Raw genomic sequence first — 23,097 nt, forward strand, 5'->3', positions numbered from 1 at the left:
ACCTTATTTATGTAATTTATTTTACCAGAGGCTTTATTGCTTTATGAGATTATATTAATTTAGATTTTGCATTGTAGTTCAGTGAAAAAGACTCTGATCTAAATAAATTGGTCCTTTTCCAGTTTCCTTTTTTATCCTCTCTGCCAAATTCACTCCTAATCACTCTGTCTCTCTGCCTTTCCCTCCTTCTCCCTTTTCCCTCTCTCTCCCCTCTCCCTCTTCCTCTTCCTTCCCTCCCCCCACTGTACTCTTCATTCTCTTACCCCTTTCCCTTTCACTGTTTTTCTCCAGTGCAGAGGAATTTAAACATACATGGAATTTGACATTATTTTAATTACTCCTAATGAAGGCTAGTTTGTTGTTATATCAAAGAGATGGAAAAGAAGCATCACCTCCAGAGGTGCCTATGTGGGTGCTGATATGTGACAGTCAGTGTTTTGCTTTAAAGTGTTCCTATAAGTGAAGGCATGATAAAAATGTGTTACCAGATACCCTGGCTTATCGTTCAAGGGTGCTGAAAGGAAGCTCAATTTGATTCTTACTAGGTATAAGATTTTGGTAACTGTAATGAGATTTTAACTGTTTGCTTTTCAAAAAAAAGTAAAGTCTCCAAAATCTATCCTTTCCTTCTAGTAGATTTTAATTTACACAATGTTAGATTTTGTTCAGCCTGAACAATTATAGAAAGGAATGTAAGTGAAATTGGGGTGACATAGAAGTGCCAACAGTTTTTGTATAAAACTCCAAGAACAAGGCAAACCTGACAAAAATACAAATCTGTATTTTATATCCAAAATACATAGCATGTAGTAATGAAAATTTTGCCTCTTCCTTTTGTGTTTCAATAAGTTCCAGAATACCGACTCAAGAGTCAGAAAGAGTCTTTCAAAATTAACAAAGAAAATAAGAGTATGGGATAATGGGGAAAGTAGAAAGAAAATATCTTTCAAAATTGGACCTGCTGTGCTTTTGTGTAAATGCCACAAATTTTTCAACTTTATTAAGGTAATACTTAGTGGCTATTTGTTCTCCAGGCAGTTCTTCAAGACTTCTGTTTGATGATCAGAACATCTGAACTAGGTATCTGAGAAGAAAACCTCTACCTAATGAAGATTTACATGCAAAAATAATTACTTTCAGCTGGCTTAACATAATAACAAAACTAATATCAAAATGAGAGACTCCATTAGCATGCCTTTAATTATATATTTTTATTGCATTGGGAATGAAGGTAGAAAGATTTGGTTGACTTAAATTTGAAAGTCACTTGACTGCTCATGGTACCTAATCCAGCATTAATCAAGAGAGCTGCCCACTATTGCACCCTGCATTAATGCCCTAGAGCAGTTGACATTGCTGGAATGCCTCCTGCAGCTGGTGGCATATGACTGTCATTTACAAGCAGGATATACAGAGACTTTACACAATAGGACTATTCATGAAAGTGTTCATCAACTGGGACTCCTGCAAGCTCTCATTTTATTGACCCTGTGTCCAAATTTAACTCGTAGGTTTTCAGATCATGTGCTGCTTTTGCTATTACTCGTTTTCTTAAAATTAGCCAATGAAAGCAAAATAGGTTATGGAAAGGAAGAGAAAAAAGAGCAAAACGCCATTTAGCCCAAATAGAAAGATTGCAACTACTCGAGGAAAACACATACAGTACAAATAAGTACACTCTATGGCAATATGGCGATCAGTCTGTGTTGTTTAAGAGACCAGAGGTATCATTCTGCAATGTAGTCACATGAAGACAGTGACCTATTCAGTTGTAGATTTTAAAAAAATCATTCCCCCAGATCATATACATAAAATATTTTGATTAAATTGCTCTCTTTTCTGAGATAGAAAATTTGTTTTACCAAAGGCAGATTGCAGATAATTGGAAATACTGTTACTCTAAGGGACAGATCCTAAGAATGTTGAGGTTCAAGAAATCCTAATGTAATGGAATTTCCTGTTGAGAAAGATGGATGATCCTTGGTGCTGAGACTTCAAGACTGTGAACAAGCATGAAGGAATTGATTATAGGGATAGTGGCTTTCATGTGTATATACAATGGGCTTACTTTATATAGCAAAACATTATTTGTGATGCATGTATGTGGGACTTCTTTCATCTCATCTTTTCTCTGTTTTCAAACATCCATTCCAACAGGTCAACTTTACAAAGTAGCCTTTGAAATGTAATACACTACATAACACTTTAATAGCTGAGCATTAAAAATAAATTAATCATATGTGAGAACGCTATTTAATAAATTAGCGAGGAAACATACAGACATTTGGGAAAGCTTATTTCAGTAAGATTTTCAGGATACTTGAACTTGGTTTGATAAAGGTGAAACACATAACAAGAATAATGACCATGTTTTTTCCTGTCGGTTAGCCAATCTTTGTTGTAATAGTGTTATTCAAATAAAAAAGCATTCATATCCTGTGGTGAGATCAATAAACATTAAGTGTTAATCTGTTGAAAGCAAGCACATCCCAAATTCTGAATCCCAGTCTACACTCGTTGGTGGATAATATACTCCAGGTTCTTGTAAAAAGAGAGAGACATAGAATTTCATTAATGGAGTAATTGGGCTGAGTCTATATGTTCTAGTCAGGCATTGTATGAGTAAATAGAAATTTGAGTATTCCTTTCTTTAAACCTGTACATCCGTCCTTCTTGCATACATAAAACTGTCTGTCCTTTGTACCTTGCCTATAATTTTAGTCTTTTTCCTTTCCCTGCTAAATTCTGAACTGAAAATCAAAAATCATGTCTCACAATTTATATTAATATCCTCAAATTATTAGGTATTATATAAAGTGCTTAGTACAGTGCTCTGCACAAAGTAAATGCTCAATAAATTTGACTGAATTAAAATAAGGTGATAATAGACAGTGGTTACAACTTTATCCATTTGTAATTTTTTCTTTTAACAATATTGCACTAATGAAGATTTTACTCCTTAATTGTCCAATTTAAATAGAAGGCTTTGGCATAATCGTACTTTCAAGATGTGAGATAAAATATCAATAGTTTGGAAGAGTAGACAGTTGTAGCAAATTATAGGATAGGGATAAACACAGTGTCTTCAAAGATTATTTTGCCGGTGAATCATAATACGCAAAACCATGACCTTGTCTTTGGCATCAGCACTATTTCAAAAAGTAGAAAACTTTTTTCTACTTAGGTTTCTTTTCTCTGTATTCCCTTCTGAGGAACAGGGTGAATTAAGTCTTGCTTAATCACTTCACCAAAGTGAATATCATGCCATAGAGGATTAGAATTAGGGTTAGGAAGAAACCTGTAAAGAAAAATCAATGACTAAAGCAGTATTTTATCCTACATCTTACCTAAGAGTATATCTTTAGCAAGACCAGTTATGTAGAGACCATTCAGAAAGAATTATTAAATGAGCTCTCTAAATTTTGAGTTCCTTAGAAGTTAAATTTTAAATTACTCAGACTCCAAATATAATGTAAATTGAGGAAATTTTAAAATTTGTGAGAAATTCACTAGCTGCATAGCATATCTATCATTTTATCTTTAGAAAATATTCATTTTGAATAACCTTCAATTAAACTGAATGAAAAGTCATGATAACCACTTAGTTCTTTGATTCAACTATTTAAATGTCTTCAGCTTGTATAATCAGTTTAGCATACATTAATAATAATAATAATAATGTTGGTATTTGTTAAGCGCTTACTATGTGCCAAGCACTGTTCTAAGCGCTGGGGTAGACACAGGGGAATCAGGTTGTCCCACGTGGGGCTCACAGTCTTAATCCTCATTTTACAGATGAGGTAACTGAGGCACCGAGAAGTTAAGTGACTTGCCCAAAGTCACACAGCTGACAAGTGGCCGAGCCGGGATTCAAACCCATGACATTCATACATTCATGTCATGTCATTCATGTATGTCATGACATGACATACATTCACAGATGGCTTTCTCCAAGTTTAAATTGAAAAAAGACTCCTGTTATTTTAGGAAGGAAATGTAATTTAAAAAACAAATACAAATGTTTGAGCAAGTGCCCCTTACAAAATAGTGGTGATTGATGTGAATATTTTGCCTAAAATTTCTACATTTATGAGGTTGGAAGTGTACTATTTGCAGCATTTATTTAGAAATTGAATGTAATTTATCAATGTGAGTCTATGGCACAGGTATATAGGAAGTGAAAATATTTTCCTTTTTGGAAGGTTATTTTTGAGGTCCATGAATTAATGTTGGTGCAAGGCTATTTGGATATATAAATGATTTTTTAAAATAATTATTCAAACTTGAATGCATAGATTTGCGACCAGGGAACGTGTCAACCCACTTTGTTATATTGTACTCTCTCAAGTTCTTTCTTGCTACAGTGCTCTGTACACTGTAAGCACTCAATAAATACAGTTGATTGAAGCATGTTATGTTTTGTATATGTGTAAACAAACAAGCTGTAATATTTTGATCATTTTCCTAGGTAGCATATTCTCTGAACTGTTTTATAATGTACTTATCAGGTGGGAAAAAGTCACCCCCGCAACAAAGTTAAGCCTGGCTCAGTTTTATGTAGTTCATGAATTCTACCCTAAGAACTGCATCATTTTGTTAAAGAAATTCATTTATTGGCACACAGACAGTATGTATGTGTCAGATAGTGTTATACATGAGGGACCAAACTGTTGAAACAAAAAGTGGGGATGTTGGCAAGAAGACATTCAAGTTTGGATTCTGAATAAATCTGAAAAGTCCCTTTTATATAGAAATAACTTATAGCATTTTTTAAATGCAAGTCTACAACCCATTAAGGGGGAAAAAATAAACTAAGGACGTGACTACCCTTAGAGCCCTGCAATTAGTGGATTTCACAAATTCTGAACCCATGGCCTGGGCCAAGACAAATGCACTTGGGTTTGGACAAGGCTTGCTCCTTCCCTCTTTTAGGATCTCTGAGGGATCTTGGTTGGAGGCACCATGCTGTGACTTTCAGGCACTTTGAAATACGTTTTACAAGTAGTAAAGCTCTTGGAGACCACTTCACATGTACACATGGAAACCTCATGAGCCACAGCTTTCATCCTGAAGGCAAAGTGAGTCTTCAGCCCACTTCATCATCATCAGCAGAATAACAGTAATAGTATTTATTAAGCACTTATTGTGTGCCAAGCACTGTGGTAAATGGTAGCCTAGATATAAAATAATCCTCAGATCGGACATAGTCCCTGTCCAACACAAGGCTCAAATCTTCAGAGGAAAAACCTAACTACGCACTTAATATGACTGAACTGTGCAATAAAAAGTTAGAGATCTAGGAACCAATTTGCCTCTTTCAAGCCTGTCTTATCTGATAGACAGCAAGTGTCTGTCAAGCTTTTCCATCCCCATTCATCAGGCATGCTCTTCACCTGATGCAGGCCTGAGTGAATTTCAAGTAGTCCCCAGAGTTCAGGCTAGCTGGAGTCAGTATGAGCAGCGAGTGCAGTACTGCCAGCATCTCTGAGTAGCAGCTATCAGAATGTGTAGATGGGGTAAAGCAAGAGGCATATAGGAAGAAGCAATCCCATGGTATGGTCGCCTTGTCTCCATGAGTCCATGTAACATTTTCCAGATGAATGATGCTAAATAGGGATTAAAAACACAAGGAACTTGGCTACCAACTGCATTCTATTGTACTCTTCCAAGAGCATAGTACAGAGTTCTGCACACAGTAAGTACTCAATAAGTAACATTGATTAATTACCAATTCTTATACATTGACTTGAAAATGAGGTTAGTTGCATTAGCCTTATTAAGAAATAAGCAGGATCCAGAAACTGGATGTTTTTTCCAACTTGGCAGCTGCAAATGTTTTTCAAGTGCAACATCAATCAATCAAGCAAAGGCATTTATTGAGGGCTTACTGTGTGAAGAGCACTGTATGTACTAAGCACTTGGAAAAGTACAGTACAATAGAGCTGGCAGACATGTTACCTGCCCACAAGTAGCTTACAGTCCAAAGGGGGAAGTGAAGTGGTGATCAATCAATCAATTATATTTACTGAGAGTTTACTGTATGCAGAGCACTGTACTAAGTGCTTGGGATAGTACAGTATAACAGAGTTGGTAAACATGTTCCCTGCCCACAACATAGATATCAGTGTTTACCTCTTTGGCAACCTGTAGAACAGTCATTTTAAGTGATAGCTAAAGGTTTTTTGGTTTTTTTTGAAAGAGGATTCACAGAAGCTAAATTCTGTTATGATTTTAAACGAAAAGATAGTTCACCTATATCCTGAATCTGATTTTCATCCTAAAATGATAGAATGAAATCACTCTTTCATGTTTAAATATAGATGCCAGTGTTTTTTCCTTGTCGAAATGGAACACTTTTTTAAAAAAAAGTAATAGCCTTTTTAAAAGTAATTTAGCATAACCTCATAGGAATGAAACAAGCAAAAAAATGGTTATAGCTCACTTTAATGCATGGAATTCCCAGATTAGTATATTTTCATAATAGGATTTACCAAATTACCATGTATTTCTTTGTTAGTTATTCAATTATTGTATTTTTAAAAACAAAAGAGTTGACTAGCACTTCCTTTTTTAGTTTCTCACTGACCATACTTGAATTTTGGACTCCATCAAAGTTTAGAGCATTCTTAGAAACCTAGTAAAGAAATGTACAACAATTTGTAACATTAACTACAAAAACAAAAACAACCACCCTGAATTCAATGACAGACTTTTCACCTCACCATGAATTCTTGAACTTGAATATTTTTGGGATGACTATGAGGTTACAAGGAGCTGGGGCTTAAGGGAGAAAATTTCTGAATATTGATTATTTCAGAGCAAATATTTGTATCTACCATACAGAAACATAATTTATATTATAAAAGATGAGGTTTTTGTTGTCTGGTTCTTTTTTTTTTAATTGGGCTGTTCAAAGAAATAATCTATTCATAATTGAAATTCTCCAGGCAAATCAGATATCAACATTTTCAACAGAACATGTAATTAATTAGTTTGTATTTTAAATTGAAGGTCATCCTGTTATTGATTTCAGTGGGAACTGAATATATGAACATCTTGTTAAAATAACCTATAAAAGAGGCTTAGGTGTTCCTGGGTTTTATCTACAATCTCACTGAGTAGAGCCTCTGAACAAGTGAACAGTGTCAAATGCTGATCAGAACAGAGCTATCTGCAATATAAACATAGCAAGGTTTTGGTTTATTTCCAAATCCACAAAGAAGAGTTGAACTGAAGAAAAAACTAGAGATTAATTGTTTTACAGTAAATCAGGTATTTCAAATCAAGTGACTGGTGCAGCTTGTAACGAAGCATCCAAAAGTGTGTCAGAATGATGTTGGTGTGTCATATTCAAGAAATTCATTGTGAACACAGCTGTGACTTACCACTTTCAATAACCTCTAACCTGGGAATTAGATAAAGTATCTTTATTTCACAGGAGGTAAGGAGAGGGCTTTGCGTAAGAAGAAAAAGGGAGAGGAGATGATGTACGTTTAGATTTTTATATTATAAAAAAATGCATTTATATTGCATCTTTGCCAGCTACTCCTATGTTCCTTTCGTCATGCTGTATGCCAGGATGTTTTTAAACTATTATTTCCCTCTTTGCTGTGTTTATATTTTCAGAAAATAGTGACATTTAAGCTAATGCAAGCTGGGTGGGTGGCACACATTTGTACCTTTTTAAACACAGAATGAGCATTTTATTTGCACTGTGAAAACCACAAAAAAAACTTAATGCAGCTGCTCCTTTTGCTTCAAAGTAAAATACTTAAAAATTGTGCTTTCCATTCTAAATACCTTGAGGCTATTGATGCAGATATTTCCGGGTTGACATATTTTGCAGAGGCATGACAGTGGCACCAGGCATCTATAGTAATCCTAACATTCCTCAGAACCATTTCAATTTTTTATGAGCTTCAAAGAGTGCTCATCCTTAACAAAATGTCAAGTTTAAGCATGTCACTTTGCCATAGTCACAATTACTTCTTTAACTAAAAGCAACATTTCATAGACTGCTTGACTGTAGAGAGACAGAGAAAGAGTTGCCCAGTTCGGTAAAGTTTGCTCTTCTGACCCATTTCTGCTTCATTCTCTGTGTGAAATCTATTGAAATCAATGGTTAGAGGGGACATCACCCTGAGTAATCTTGCATCACACCGAATTAATTTGAACATTGTGAAAATGTTAACTTCTTTAACTCTGTGTCAGTTGGTTTTGTGTCTGGTAACTTGCTTGTTTTGTCTACAGCTGCCATGAAAAATAGCTAAAGCATGCATGTAGAGATTTTTCCCATATACTAAAAGCAAGGAAGGTTACATAGTATTTTGGAGGGCAAAGGGTGTTAAGCTGTTTCTCATTGCTTACAGTGGTCCCTTTTCCAGAAGAGAGGAATCTCAAAGTTCTGGAATGGCTTCCTTTGAACCTAGAATGACCGAATGGTCTTCAACTACTACTACTACGGTTAATGTCTGTTTATGTCTTATATCTCACAGATGGAACCTGACGGACCAGTCAGCATCTCAAAGGTCACCAGAAAGATATTCGTCTGATTACCCTGCCTTTTAGTTTTTCAGAGATAATCCTGCTACTCTAGCAGTTAACTGGTTATATTAAGCTATGTTCTGAGAATACTTAATTGCATTTTTGCTTTTCTTAAACACCTAAAAGAATTATTTTATGTACATCTAAGAATGTACTGAAGGTGTTCTGAAATTACTATGAACACAAGGATCTTCAAAGACTGCATATCCATTATACAGTTTTACATCTTTCAAAATACCATGAATTTTACGTGTTACTCAATTTTGAAATGGCACATCCTTAGTTTATCTAAGTTTTGAACTTCCTTCAATTTAAATATGAATATGACAATAAGTATGGAAAGCCCATAGACTCAAAATGCTCAAAAAATATTGTTTGCCTCAGAAAATATGCATTGTGTTCTTTCGTTAGTATGAAAGCACTTAAGTTATCTATAAAATGTTTAAAAAGAGTGTCAAGAAAAACTTTGAAACAAGGAAGAAACCTTTAAATAACTTTATTAGAAAACCACAGAACTAAAAAAAAAGTAGATTTGGAGAGATTAATTCCCACTATGCAGAAAGTGGAAATTGCTTTCCAGGTTTGGAGTTGTACTTGAATTTTCCAATACTGATCATGCATTTTCCTAGGTGAAATGGTGGCCGTGGATATGCATTGTGTTTAAAATTACCACTTCATATGGAATGACTGAAGTAACAGCATTTGTAGACCAGTTCAGAAATATATATGTGTAGTGAATAAATGATCAAATTATTTTGGGCTTGTTCTAGATGGAGGGAATTGTGACTGAAGTAGGTTTACATTGTTACTATAATCCCTGCAAATTGCATGCTTACTGATTGTGCAATGCAAGGGCTTTTTTTTTTTTGGCTGTACATCCCTGTTACAGAGCACATTTTGTCTCTGACACTCACATGAAATGGGTAAAACTCAAGAGACCATTGATATTTGCTAGTTACTCTTATTTATTCACCTGTGGTAGTTTCTTCATTTCAGATAAATTACCTTCTCAGACATGAAAATCTTCCCTTCTTCCCCAGGCAATTTTTTGTTTTTATTTGGGATAGCATGGGGAGGTGGGGGAGAGGCCTTGATAGGGTTTGATAAGGAACTTGGCCATAGAAAATACTCTCCTATTTGGTCTCCTATGAATGTAACAACTCATGAATGAATTACTGAAGGACCCAATGACTCATTTTCATTAATGTTAGCATTTTTGAATGGTACAGATATTATCATAGCAAGGTATATACATCTAAGGCAGAATAGGCATCCTCTGACCCTTAGGAAACTGTTAAATCTGTAATCAAATGGCTTTTGTTGCATGAATTCAACTGCAAACTATTATACAAAATTATCTGAAATAAACCATTTTTCCAGCTTCTTGGAAAAGAACACAAAATTATACATTTATAAATAATACAAAATTTGGACAATACTTAGTGGGAAGATTTGATTTCTTGGGTTCTTTGCTATACCTAGAAAGCATTTAGAAAGGAAACTTGTTACCAAAAGGTATGCTTATTTTCATAAAATCAAAAGCTATTAATGCTATTCATTTTGCTAGTTGATCCATTCTCCAAGCCTTTTTCACTTTTAATGGATGTAAATTCCATTTTAATTAGACCAGTGCAATCTAATACTGAAACTAAACAGGAATGGGGGAGACATGTTTGAAGTTAATATGACCCATATCAGCCATAGCCAGATAATTCCCTTGCTCTTCATAACAATCCTCCACCTTACCTCCACAATTAAATGACCAGCTTTCAGGGGTATCAACAAAACATTTAAGATCCATTTTGAAATGATCATCCGTCATAGGATTCTTTTGCACTTGCATCTCTTACTCTTTCTTTTCCTGCCACACAGCTGTCACTAGTATAGGAAAAGGATTGGGGGGGAGGGGAGGAGAGGAGGAAGCCCTGCTCAAATCGTGTCACGTAGCACTAATTCATCTGCTCTCATTAGAGTGAGCGAGGGACAGCAGTGATGGCCAAGAGCTGCACTCCACACATGACACACGAACAGTTTGGGGAATAGAAAATTGCTTTCTCAGGAAGCCCAGCCAATTAAGGACTTGACCATATTGAATGTCAAGTGTTAATTTAGGTTTTTCTTCATTTTCCCAGTAGTAATGCGGGTCCTGTGATGAGCAAATACATGTCAAGTAAAAGTTGATTGCATGAAGGACCTGGGTATTATATGTCACTGACAAGTCACAAATGTACTCTAGTCTTTTAACCCCTTAGGTGAAACTTGAGGTGGGGGGCAGAGAGTGGAAGAGTCCAAGGAGTGTGTGTGTGCTGGGGAAGTGGTGAGGGGGGAGAGCGGTAGATGGGAGAAGGGGATTAACTGCACTATAACGATAAGAATAGATAGCTTATATTAGGGAACAGCCTAGATGGGACAGACAGGAATAGTAATTCATGCAAGAAGCTGGGACTGGGAGACTTCCTGCTGTCAGGGCATAAATAGTGCCTTTTAGTGGATGTATATATATGTTTTAGGAGGAAGATTCTTTATATCCTTATCCAGTCTATTTAATCTGCTTCCCAAGGTTTCATGAAAGGGAAAACCAAGGTACTTTAATGACATGAAAAAGGAAATGTTACTGATAGAATGATTTCAATTTGAAGAAGTAAAACATTTTTTAAATAATATTTTAGACATTTTGACCGGTGACCCAGTGTCATAACAATTACTTGTTATTTATAATTTGTGTTTCTAATCAAATGTTATACATAGGTGAGTCTTTAAAAAAAAACCCAGAATGCACGAGATATTAATCCTACAGGAGGCTTTTTATCTTTTATGTGTGTTTCTATGAAATGCTGTTTAGCCAATAGCAACTTATGAAAGATCCTTCATTTTTGTCACATAACCCTCTATAAGAGAGGGGAACAATTGGTTCAGTGACTGAAGCAACTTTCACTTTTGCTAGATGAAGAGTGTTTTCCATTATATATAGCATCTCATTTCCATTCATCAGCATGTATTTACATAGGAATATCTTGGAAATAAGAGAATGTTCCTGTTGCAGGTGTACAAGTGACAAAAAAAATCCACAGTGAGGGAGACACATGTAAAGTATAATGCTACCTACAAAGTTATCATCTTGTTTTCTTTAGATATAAAGCAGCTGTCATTCTATTTTCCCCATGGGATTATATTAAAATTAAAAATCAAAACCTCTCCCTTCTTTTTGGTCCAAAAATTGAGTCAAGGATATACTGAGAATCTATATGTTTTAAAGATGAATTTTAAACTATGAGGACTGGCAATGTTTATGTCTCTAAAACTTTAAGCTGAGCAGTTCTCATATTTTTTCTCAGAGGAAAATATCCCTCACATTTGAGAATCCTCACGTTTTCCAGGCAGACATAATTACTAGCAGAATGGGTTTTGTACAGATTTAAAAAAAAAATATTGAAAGAAAAATAATCAACTGTCCTGTCAGTATATGGAGAGTCAACTGATTTCACATTAAGAAACAATTTGAAAACAATTCCAAGAATCTCCTCTTGACTTTAATTGGTGTTTTCCTATGAGAAATACAGTTTCTTTTAATCATCTGAGAATTAGAGTACCAGCCATCTCATCATCCTTTCACTGTCACAAAACCAACTGAACAAAGTAAGTATAACTCCCTCTCCTTCGTTTGATAAGTGATCTGAAGAACTCATGTGGCATTTAGAACAGTGTTTAATTACAATCCAATTGTCAGCAGCTTCTCTTCCGTTGGGTGTGCTAAGGGACTTGAGTAAGTTTCCGTAAAGTAAATTCTGATGATGGCAGCTCTGGTTGCTGATTCAAGTTTTTCCTTCTCTTCTGTGTCACTTTTGACGGATGGTACCTAATGCAATCAACCACAGCTAAGAAAAGTCCTTTCTTAAGGTTGCTCCTTTAGCAAGTACTCCCCACCCCACCCCCACATTCACCTCCTCTTTCCTCCCCACTACCAAGTGGATTGGAGGAGGGTGGGGGGGGAGGGGGGAGGAGGAAAAAAAAACAGGACAGACTTTTTCTAAACCACCATTTCCCAGTGGTTTATCAGAAGATGCCTCCCTTTGCGCATGTTTTTGATAAATTTAAGAAGTCAAATCGCTGACACAGATGGATAATCCAAGTGTATAGGGTGAAGAGTTATAAATTAACACATTATTCCCTCTTAATGTGAAATACTTGAGAATGCATTTTCTCAGTCCCCTGACATCTACCCAGTGAGGGCTCGCATTGTACTTTTCAAGTGGCATTGATTTGTTAAAGCGCTGAATTAGCATCTCAGGCCAGCTGCCTGTTCCACTGTTGTGCTGTCAGGCTCCTCTCCTCTCTTTCCTCTCCCCCACCCCTCTTCTTTCTTCTTCTCCACTCTTCTTCCCCTTTCCTTGTTCTTTCCCCTTCTCCCCTCATTCCTTCCTCTTCTTTGCCCTCTCCCTGTGTATACCAGCATCTACCCTCCCTTTTTCCTCCCATCTTCCCTCTTCCGTGTCTTTCCTCTTGGCCCTCCTCAAACTATACCTAAGGCAGACTTGACTGATTTGTAGCAGTGCCCTACAACTGCTTTATTAAAATAATACTGTGTACACCTAGTGTTTCCATAATTTATATTTTGGAATAGAATGATAGGAAATTAGAGAATGTTCTTCTGACAATACAACAATACAATTGCAATGTTAGAAGAAATGGTTGTGCACATACGCATGGTACCAGATAAGGTGTCATATTGTAAGGCAACTTTTTATTGACACAGCGTTCATCAGCAATGGGATCCCTGTATTAGAGAACTGAGTGTGTACTGCAGGCAAAGGTAATATAATCGTATTTTAATTTGTATTTTGCGGAATAAAATCTCAGGTTTCTTAGGTTTTCAAAAATAATTTGTTGTAAAAAGTAGTTTGCATGATTTTATTTTAATCAATGGTGGGGAAAAGACAGTTTTGGGTCCGTAAAATAGATACGTGAATGAAAAAAGTATACTAATGCATCTCTTCAATACCAGTATTCATTTTTACCTTTGCAGCTTATTATTGCCCTCCAATCTAGCATTTCAGATAAGGCTTTTTTCTTGGTCTTGTCCTGGGCCTTTCATTAATTAGGCTGAAATGGGTATTTAGTCCTAACTATTAGAAATACAAAGTTGTGACCCTCAGACTATACTTCCTGAATTTAGTGGGTTTTTTTAATCTTCTGAAATTCCATATTTTGATAGTTTAACAATGATTGTCTTATTGACCTTAGGTGATTTTTCCAGAGGCTATGCAGTTCCTTGATTTTCTAATTGCTGGCCTCTTGTTTAGAATTAGTATGGCCCAACTGAGGTGAAGGGATTAGAGCAACTTCTTAAGTCATGATAATGTCTGTTTAAAAGCCGAAAAAAGAATTATTTAACTGGGGCTTAAGACTAATTCCAACTATTAAGAAGATAAAACTGGAAACTGAAGAACACCATTTATTTCACTTTTATTTCCATATTAACTTGTCCAGAGAGTATTATTAGTACAACTTTTTGTTACCATTGCAACTAATTGAAGTGCTATTCTAAAAGAAGAGCAAAATAAATGTGCCCTACTGGGTTGATCAGTGCTACAAAAGCATTGAGGCAAATGCTAAAGTGGCTATGATATGGCAAGTATTTTATTTTTATGTTACAGTAACAGAAGTATCCTAAGCTCCTGGAGATTGGTTTAATCATTCAGTTGATTTAGAGTTGCAGAATGGGTGCAAGTGTTACATTATTGCATGGTTTCCATATCTGGACCGTATATATAGATAATATATATGTGGGTTTATATATTATCTATATGCATATGTATATTATCTATATGTACACACATACACTATTTGGAAGGGGAAACCAAAGTTTTAGCTATTTTTGAATTGCAGACTTGAATGACTGGATTGCCAATGGAAAAGGGGAACTGAAAGACTACAAACTGAGGTGACCAAGGCATGTTACATGATTAATAATAAGCTGAGAAAAGTAGGTGTCTTCTGGTATGGAGGTGGTTGGGAAAGGGCTGCTCTGAGGACTAATCATTTAAAACTGTATTGTATTAACTCCAACTCTTTTATAGAAGTCACTCAGATATTATAGGGAACAGGAGACTATTGGAGTCAGAGAATAATATTTAACACTAGGTATCCTTAGTTTCCCCAAAACAAATTTTCTTGCCCTCTGAAAGTTTTTTATGTTCCCTTTGGCATGCATTTGGATTAGTTTGCCATCTTCTCTGCTTAATTAGCTAGTGATATTAGCAGGGATCAAAAACTCTCAACACTAACAATAAATCCGGATCCCTGGTCTGACTCTCATTTCCTATTTATCTTGGAACAGAACTGGCTACAGCTCCATGAAATAGTTAAGTGGAGATACTTTAGTTCTCTTAACACCTTTGACTTTCCCACCAGTATTCCCAGGAGTAATCAAGAGATATTTCTGGGTGGTTCTTTTTTTAAAAAAATATAAAGAAAATGCCAGTAGAATGCAAAATTCAGGCAGCTTTGGTAAGTGGTCCCCTAAGCAAACTGTTTTGTCAGTAATCATAACCTAATTACTACATGCAAATATAAAGTTTGTAAGGAAAAAAAATTGAAAAAGCATTTCTAGGCTTAAGCACACAACTTTCAATAGCAATAAAAAAAGCCCCCTGGCAAAGATCCAAGTGCCTGTTGAGACAGAGCAGCAAATTAGTGAAACACTGGATTTGCCTGAACAATGTTGTGACTCTGCAGAAGTTTCAAAGTGACACATGCATCACAAGCCTGTCACAATGCTGAGACGGGTCAAGGGTCATGGTTAAGAGCAGGGTGTTGCTGGATAAGGTTGAGGAAGCAGAGGTGGCCCTCTGTGCTCTGTGTGTGGGTCTGTGTACTCCTTTCCCGTCAGAGCTGGCCGTGCACAGCCAAAAAAGCGGTTCCTTGGCAGGGCTTAATGGCAGGATGATGTAGTCTGTTGTGACTAGTGCATTCCTTTCAGGTTAAACTAGGGAAATGGCATTGTGTTAAAATTCCAAGTCGCATGAATGTTTTATTGCCACAAGTGCATTTAGCCCTCAAGGGGAGTGTGTGTGGTGGGGAGTGGAGAAGAGGGAGGGGGGGCGGGGAGGGGGGGTGACTTAGAGACTCAGGAACTATCAGAAGAACACTTCCCTTGGAAAATTTTACCCACCAATGTGAAGCTGATTTGCTGTGATAGTCACTTAGTAGGGTTTCGCTTTTCCTAAACTGCGGCTGTTTAAAGTCTCACAGCCCAGACAATTAACAGCTGAAGAAAATATGACAAGACACACGCAAAGAGGTTGGGAGATAGAGAAAAGGAATGCGCCAGAACGGAGCTGAGTTGCCTTCTTGTATAAACTGCCAGATCAAGCCCCCCTCTACCCCCTCCCCAACCCCTCCACCCCTTCCCTCCTTCCCAGAGCTGTGTTTTGCTGTCTGCTGAAGGCCAGGAGTGATCTGTTAACTGTACACCACTGACTGGGAGGCCAAAACAGCTCATGGTACTGTATGTTACCATTACTACTCCCTCATTCCTTTTTACATTTTTTTTTAACCATTTCTTTGTAATGATGGGTTGGGTTAAAGGGATACAGTTTTAGAAAACAAAAGAAACAAGTGAAGGAACTTGAAAAGGGAACTTTGGGGGGGTTCTTAATTTGAGCTAATGTAGTCACATTCAGGTTTCTAGTGGGATTTTCAAACTGGATTCTGAAAGAAGGAGTTGTAGGGATAGAGCATTTTAAAAGATGCAAGCCATATGGGTGTGCGATCCTCTTAAAGTAACATTGCTGTGAAGCCATATTTGCATTTTCAGGTTTTGGGGACTTTTCAGACTTTGCTATTTGTACATTCAGTGTGCTGAATTCTGAAGTGTAATTTCATCACTTACAAACCTAATGTGGATGGAACCTCAAGCCATGTGTCTTTTTGTTAGGACATTCTAATTTATGTGTGTGCCTGTGTATATTGCATATGTGCATATTATATACAAAATGTAATTTATATGTGGGTGGAGAAGGTAGCATTGGTAATTTTTTGGATTCGGATTAGACAGTCACATGTAACCTTCCCTAACTATTTCAAGAAACATGTATTTTATGCCCTCTGGTATATATTATATTTTATAGAAGGTTAAAGTCAGAAGGTGTATACATTTTGGTGGGATTGAGCATATTTATGACTGTTTCCAGCCTTGCAGCCCAGGCATTAAACAGCTGAAGAAAATTTTTTTAGTTTTTTTTTAATCTCCCACTGGAATATTAGTGCAAAGAGCACAGACTATATATCCAAGGGAAATGCTGGGTTGTTTTTTTTTTTAATAAAATCAACTTAATTTAGTTGAGGAGTGGAGATAAGGTTATTTGCCAGTTTGAGTTCAGTTTTCTGTTTTGAACTCATTTTCTCTGCTTCACTTTCAAAACTTTCATTCCCTCTGTTTTGACTGCATGTTCATGTAATGTCCATTCATTGTTCAAAATAAGGTTTTGAGCTTTGATATTTGCAAAATAGACACAATACATCAATGCCATGCCGTTGAAGGAAAACAGTTTGAAAGCAGGTTACAAAGCATAACATTTCCATTCATGAGAAAAAAGCTCTCCTCTTTCTAAATAGGAGTCAGAATGAAAATGTTATGCAGTGTTCACCCAATTGAAAGTACACTAGCAGTATCTGAATGCCCTATTGAATTTTTGATTAGAAAAATTAAGAGTAATTCACATAGGTTTTGCAACACGATTTATTTGTTTCTATAAAAGGATAGTTTTGTCAGATAAACATAACTTTAATCTGATTAGTGCTGTGTTTATGATGGTTTGCTCTCTTTTTAACAGTTATATTGACAAAGTTTATGGCGGGTCATAAACTCAACAAGCAATCAGCTGTATAGCAAAATCATGATTTATGTTTGGATTTAGCCTTTAAAATTTCAGATCAACTCATTAGCATCTTCCTTATATTCAGAAGTAGACCCACTTTCGGAGATGTTTTTCACCTCTGTTATCTTTTATAGTGTAATGGGAGTGATTTTAAAATAAAAAATTTTAATGACTTTTATGGGAAAATTAGGTACCCACCTAAGATTTTTGTCCTTTATTCCCAGAGAATAAAAACCATGGTTAGCTGTGTAAATTTTAGTCAGAATTGGGAAATCTATGCAAAAATTTCCAGAAAACTGATGTTGTCATCCCTTTCACAGAAACAGCACACAGTAGGGACCTCATGGTTTCCTCCTATCTGCTGATCCCTTTTCCTGTCTCCTAGTCTAACTGACCAGAAGCAGTTTAATCAGAAATCCCTAATCCAAAATTTTAAAAAATCATTTAAAATTACATTTTATGTTAAATAAGTTCTTATTTGTAAAGTCGAATGTAACTCTTAGTGAACCAATTTTCAAAAAAATGATCATTTATCAAATGACCCATGGCTCTCTTCATGTCACTTGCTTTTGAAGCTTTAATCTCAGGTAGTCAGTCTTAGGGCTTCTTACACAAGTGAGCAACTGATGATATACAAGGAGCTCCATAGCCACAACCAAAGCTGACCTCCAGACCGTACTCCTACTTCTTCCACACCAACTATTCCAATTAAATATAGTCTTGGAATGTGTGCCCCATGCAGAATTGGGAAGGAGTGAGCTATGACTAGGACGCCCACTTTTCTGGCTCTCACTGCCTAGGGAACAGCAGAGCATTGTAGAGGTAAAAGAAATCTGAGATCTTCAAATGAAGTGTTTTTACAATTTTAATTTTTAATAGTCTAATTGTCAAAGTGAACAGTGCATGTGGAACAGGGGCAAGAATGCACAAGAAAAACAGAAATAGACTGAATCCATTCTTCAAAGAGCTTGTTGTATCAGGGGAAAGAGCATGGGCCTGGGAGTCTGACTTGGGTTCTAATCCCAGCTCTCTCACTTGCCTGCTGTGTGCTTTTGGGCACGTCACTTAACTTCTCTGTGCCTCAGTTTCCTCATCTGTAAAATGGGGATTCACTACCTATTCTCCCTCCTACTTAGACTGTGAGACCCATGTGAGACAGGAACTTGTGTCCCACCTGATTCTCTTGTATCTACACTAGCACTTAGTACTGTGCTTGGCACATAGGAAGCCCTTAACACACACTATCATTATTATCATTATTATTCATCACAGAAATATTAACTCTCCAGTTATAGAATAAGCTTTCAAGAATAACAGACTGTAAACATGAAAGTACAAAAGTAGTTCAAACTAGCCCAAGGTAAAGCAATGTCTTTCAGGGGGAAGGTCCCTCCCAGTAAATCAATCAGTGGTATTTATTGAGCACTCACTGTGTGCAGAACACTGTATAAGCACTTGGAGAGTGCATTACAGTAGAGTTGGTGAACACATTCCCTGCACACAAGGAACCTACAGCCTAGGGGACTATACCAGTTCAATTTTAGATCCTTCTAAACAGTGAATATGATTTCTGCTCCTACAAGGAGTGGGGCCTCTCTTAAAATACCAATGATGTCAGTGAGGTGGAGGCCTGGTTATTGGCCATCCTCTACCCCGCGAACCCCAGTGGAGATGAGATACAGGCTGTGTGCTCCTGACCTCCTTTTTTTCAACCTCTGGAGGTCTAATATCCAGTTGCATACTTATGAAGCATAAGAGAATTCTTATGAAGCATTAGCATAAGCAGTATGGCATTATGGTTAGAGCATGGGCCTAGGAGTTAAAAGGATCTGGGTTCTAATCCTAACTCTGCCACTTGTCTGCTATGTGACCTTAGGTAAGACCCTTCACTTCTCTGGGCCTCAGTTACGTTATCTGTAAAATGGGGATTAAGACTGTGAGCCCCATGTGGACAGAGACTGTGTCCAACCCGTGGCTCAGTGGAAAGAGCACGGGCTTTGGAGTCAGGGCTCATGAGTTCGAATCCCAGCTCTGCCACTTGTTGGCTGTGTGACTGTGGGCAAGTCACTTAACTTCTCTGTGCCTCAGTTCCCTCATCTGTAAAATGGGGATTAAGACTGTGAGCCCCACGTGGGACAGCCTGATTCCCCTATGTCTACCCCAGCGCTTAGAACAGTGCTCGGCACATAGTAAGCGCTTAACAAATACCAACATTATTATTATTATTAACCCAATTTGCTTGTATCCACCCCAGCGCTTAGTGCAGGGCCTGGGACATAGTAAGCACTTAACAAATACCACAATCACTGTAAGAGAATTCTTTGTCACTAACATGATTTCTCACCCCATAAAGGACATGTATTTTAAATGTGTTTTTTTTTAAACTCACCTTTCTATGGCATTTTTAACAATCCACAGATTTTCCTCTCTACTTTCCCTATTGTGGTGGTTATGATGCATCAGTTGGGAGAAGGTGTAAGAGGTCTAAAGAAAATAGTAGCTGGCTGAAGTTTGTACTCAGTTTTTTTTGATCTCCTTGTTTTCCTGATGATAGCTCCAATAGTATTTACTGAGCATCTATTATGGGAAACACACTGCATTAAGTGTTTGGGAGAGGATGATAAATGTAGAAGTCATGGTCTCTGCCCTCAAGAGCCTACAGTCTAATGGGTTTGGAAGATAAGCACGAACTTATTTACAAATAGCAGGAACCAGGGGAAGAACCGGAAATATAGCTGTGAGTAGCCAGAGAAAGCAAAGACACATAAATGAAAAAAAGTAGCATACATTCACTTCTGCCAGCATTTTCACTGTGCATTTTGGCTAAAACTTGATGGCAGAATTAAGCAATGTTAAGGACAACATGTACCTCTCTAGATACAGCATGATGTGGGGTTGGAAGAAACAGTTGTGTGCATATGTGCTGCATTGGTCTCTGTAAGTACTAACATGCAAGTTTTCTTCTGTTCTGCGCTCTGCAAGAATGCAACACTTCCATTGTAGGAGCACTCAAGTGTACCTGAATTACTAAATATATGAATGCTAAGGGTGGCTTTTGGAAATACCTGGCCTGGGGTGGGGGAAAATTATTATTAGTAATAATATAATTGAGGTATTTTAGTGCTTACTATGCTAAATAATAATGTTAGTATTTGTTAAGCGCTTACTATGTGCAGAGCACTGTTCTAAGCACTGGGGTAGATACAGGGTAATCAGGTTGTCCCACGTGAGGCTCACAGTTAATCCCCATTTTACAGATGAGGTAACAGGCACAGAGAAGTTAAGTGACTTGCCCACAGTCACACAGCTGACAAGTGCCAGAGCCGGGATTCATTCATTCATTCATTCAGTAGTATTTATTGAGCGCTTACTATGTGCAGAGCACTGTACTAAGCGCTTGGAATGTACAAGTTGGCAACAGATAGAGACAGTCCCTGCCCTTTGACGGGCTTACAGTCTAATCGGGGGAGACAGGCAGACAAGAACAATGGCAATAAATAGAGTCAAGGGGAAGAACATATAAAAACAATGGCAAATAAATAGAATCAGGGTGATGTACATCTCATTAAACAAAACAAATAGGCTGATGAAGATATATACAGTTGAGCAGACGAGTACAATGCTGAGGGGGTGGGACGGGAGAGGGGGAGGAGGAGAGGGAAAGGGGGGAGAAGAGGGATTAGCTGCGGAGAGGTGAAGGGGGGTAGAGGGAGCAGAGGGAAAAAAGGGGGGAGTTCAGTCTGGGAAGGCCTCTTGGAGGAGGTGAGCTTTAAGTAGGGATTTGAAGAGGGGAAGAGAATTAGCTTGTCGGAAGTGAGGAGGGAGGGCATTCCAGGACCGCGGGAGGATGTGGCCCAGGGGTCAACGGTGGGATAGGCGAGACCAAGGGACGGTGAGGAGGTGGGTGGCAGAAGAGCAGAGCATGTGGGGTGGGCAGTAGAAATAGAGAAGGGAGGAGAGGTAGGAAGGGGTGAGGTGATGGAGAGCCTTGAAGTCTGGAGTGAGGAGTTTTTGTTTTGAGCCGAGGTTGATAGGCAACCACTGAAGGTTTTTAAGAAGGGGAGTGACATGCCCAGAGCGTTTCTGCAGGAAGATGAGCCGGGCAGCGGAGTGAAAAATAGACTGGAGCGGGGCAAGAGAGGAGGAAGGGAGATCAGAAAGAAGGCTGACACAGTAGTCTAGCCGGGATATTGTGAGAGCCTGTAGCAGTAAGGTAGCTGTTTGGGTGGAGAGGAAAGGGCAGATCTTGGCGATATTATAAAGGTGAGACTGGCAGGTCTTGGTAAGGGATCGGATGTGTGGGGTGAACAAGAAAGACAAGTCATAGACAACACCGAGGTTGCGGACCTGAGAGACGGGAAAGATGGTCGTACCATCCACGGTGATAAGGAAGTCTGGGAGAGGACTGGGCTTGGGAGGGAAGATGAGGAGCTCAGTTTTGGTCATGTTGAGTTTTAGGTGGCAGGCAGACATCCAGGTGGAGACGTCCTGGAGGCAGGAGGAGATGCGAGCCTGAAGGGAGGGAGAGAGGACAGGGGCAGAGATGTACATCTGCGTATCATCTGCGTAGAGATGGTAGTTGAAGCCGTGAGAGCGAATGAGTTCACCAAGGGAGTGAGTGTAAATGGAGAATAGAAGAGGGCCAAAAACTGACCTTTGAGGAACTCCAACAGTTAAAGGATGGGAGGGGTTTCAAACCCATGACCTCTGACTCCCAAGCCTGGGCTCTTTCCACTGAGCCACGCTGGGACTAAGTCCTGGGATAGATACAGGATAATCAGGTCCCACAGGGGGCTTACATTCTAAGTAGGAGGGAGAACAGGCATTGAGTCCCCATTTTTCAGATGAAGGAAATGAGACGCAGAGAAGTTATGTGACTTGCCCAAAGTTATACAGAAGACAAGTGGTGGAGCTGGTTTTAGAACCCAGGTCCTCTGACTCCCAGGCCCATGCTCTTTCCACTAGACCACTGTGCTTCTATTCTGAGAATGCTTATATGTAAAATTGAAATTTTTTAACCATGCTAATGCTAAATCCAAAGCTAATTCCTAAATTATCTTTCTATCTAATCATCTCCCAAAATTGTGCTCAGTCAGCAGGGGTGAATAATCAAGGTTCTGTTTCTGGCTCTACCTTGAATAACAGAGATCCTATCAAAGTCACAAAACATCTTCAATAATCAGGTTGTTTGACTTTAGACTAGGTGAGGGTATCTGTTTGTGTGGCACTTGGGAAACGCTGGATAAAAATTGCCATTGGATTTTAAAGTGTTGGTGTGATTTTTCAGGAGCACCACGGGAAAAAAAAAAATCTGTAAAATAGAGGTGGAAGCAGGAGGTACTTGGAGAAAAACTACTAGAAAATAGCAGATTAGTAATATTTATCCAAATTCACTCATTGCCTAAAGCACCTTAGGGAACTTGAAAGGAGTATTCTCTCTCTTAGATCCTGCGGGGATCTTTAATGTACTGTTGCATTGAATGCACAATTCATGCAACAATGCATGCAGCAATGGCCTAAACAGTTTCTTTGAGGTCTGAAAAAAATGTTCTTCTGAAAGTGCTCAACTTACTAATAGGAAAGAACCATAGACACTGGAAGAATAGGAAATAATTATAATTTATAGTAGAATCTACCATTATTGTTATTATGGATTTTGAATCAATTAAAACTT

The 23,097-nt window shown here is 37.9% G+C and overlaps 1 protein-coding gene across 4 annotated transcripts in view; it reads left to right on the plus strand.

The window, feature by feature from the left end:
- BNC2 (basonuclin 2) overlaps positions 1-23,097 on the plus strand; it is a 462,055-nt gene that overhangs the window by 144,652 nt on the left and 294,306 nt on the right. Inside the window, exon 1 of one of the 4 annotated variants that reach the window (XM_007655634.3) lies at positions 15,975-16,046. The exons of the other annotated variants lie outside the window; for them this stretch is intronic. Within the exon in view, the coding sequence (XP_007653824.1) occupies positions 16,044-16,046 (3 nt within the window). The 5' untranslated portion in view covers positions 15,975-16,043. Of the gene's footprint in view, positions 1-15,974; positions 16,047-23,097 lie in introns of those variants that run through there. 4 annotated transcript variants of the gene reach the window in all.

This window comes from Ornithorhynchus anatinus, chromosome X5 (genome assembly GCF_004115215.2).
Source record: "Ornithorhynchus anatinus isolate Pmale09 chromosome X5, mOrnAna1.pri.v4, whole genome shotgun sequence".
Lineage (NCBI taxonomy): Eukaryota > Metazoa > Chordata > Mammalia > Monotremata > Ornithorhynchidae > Ornithorhynchus > Ornithorhynchus anatinus.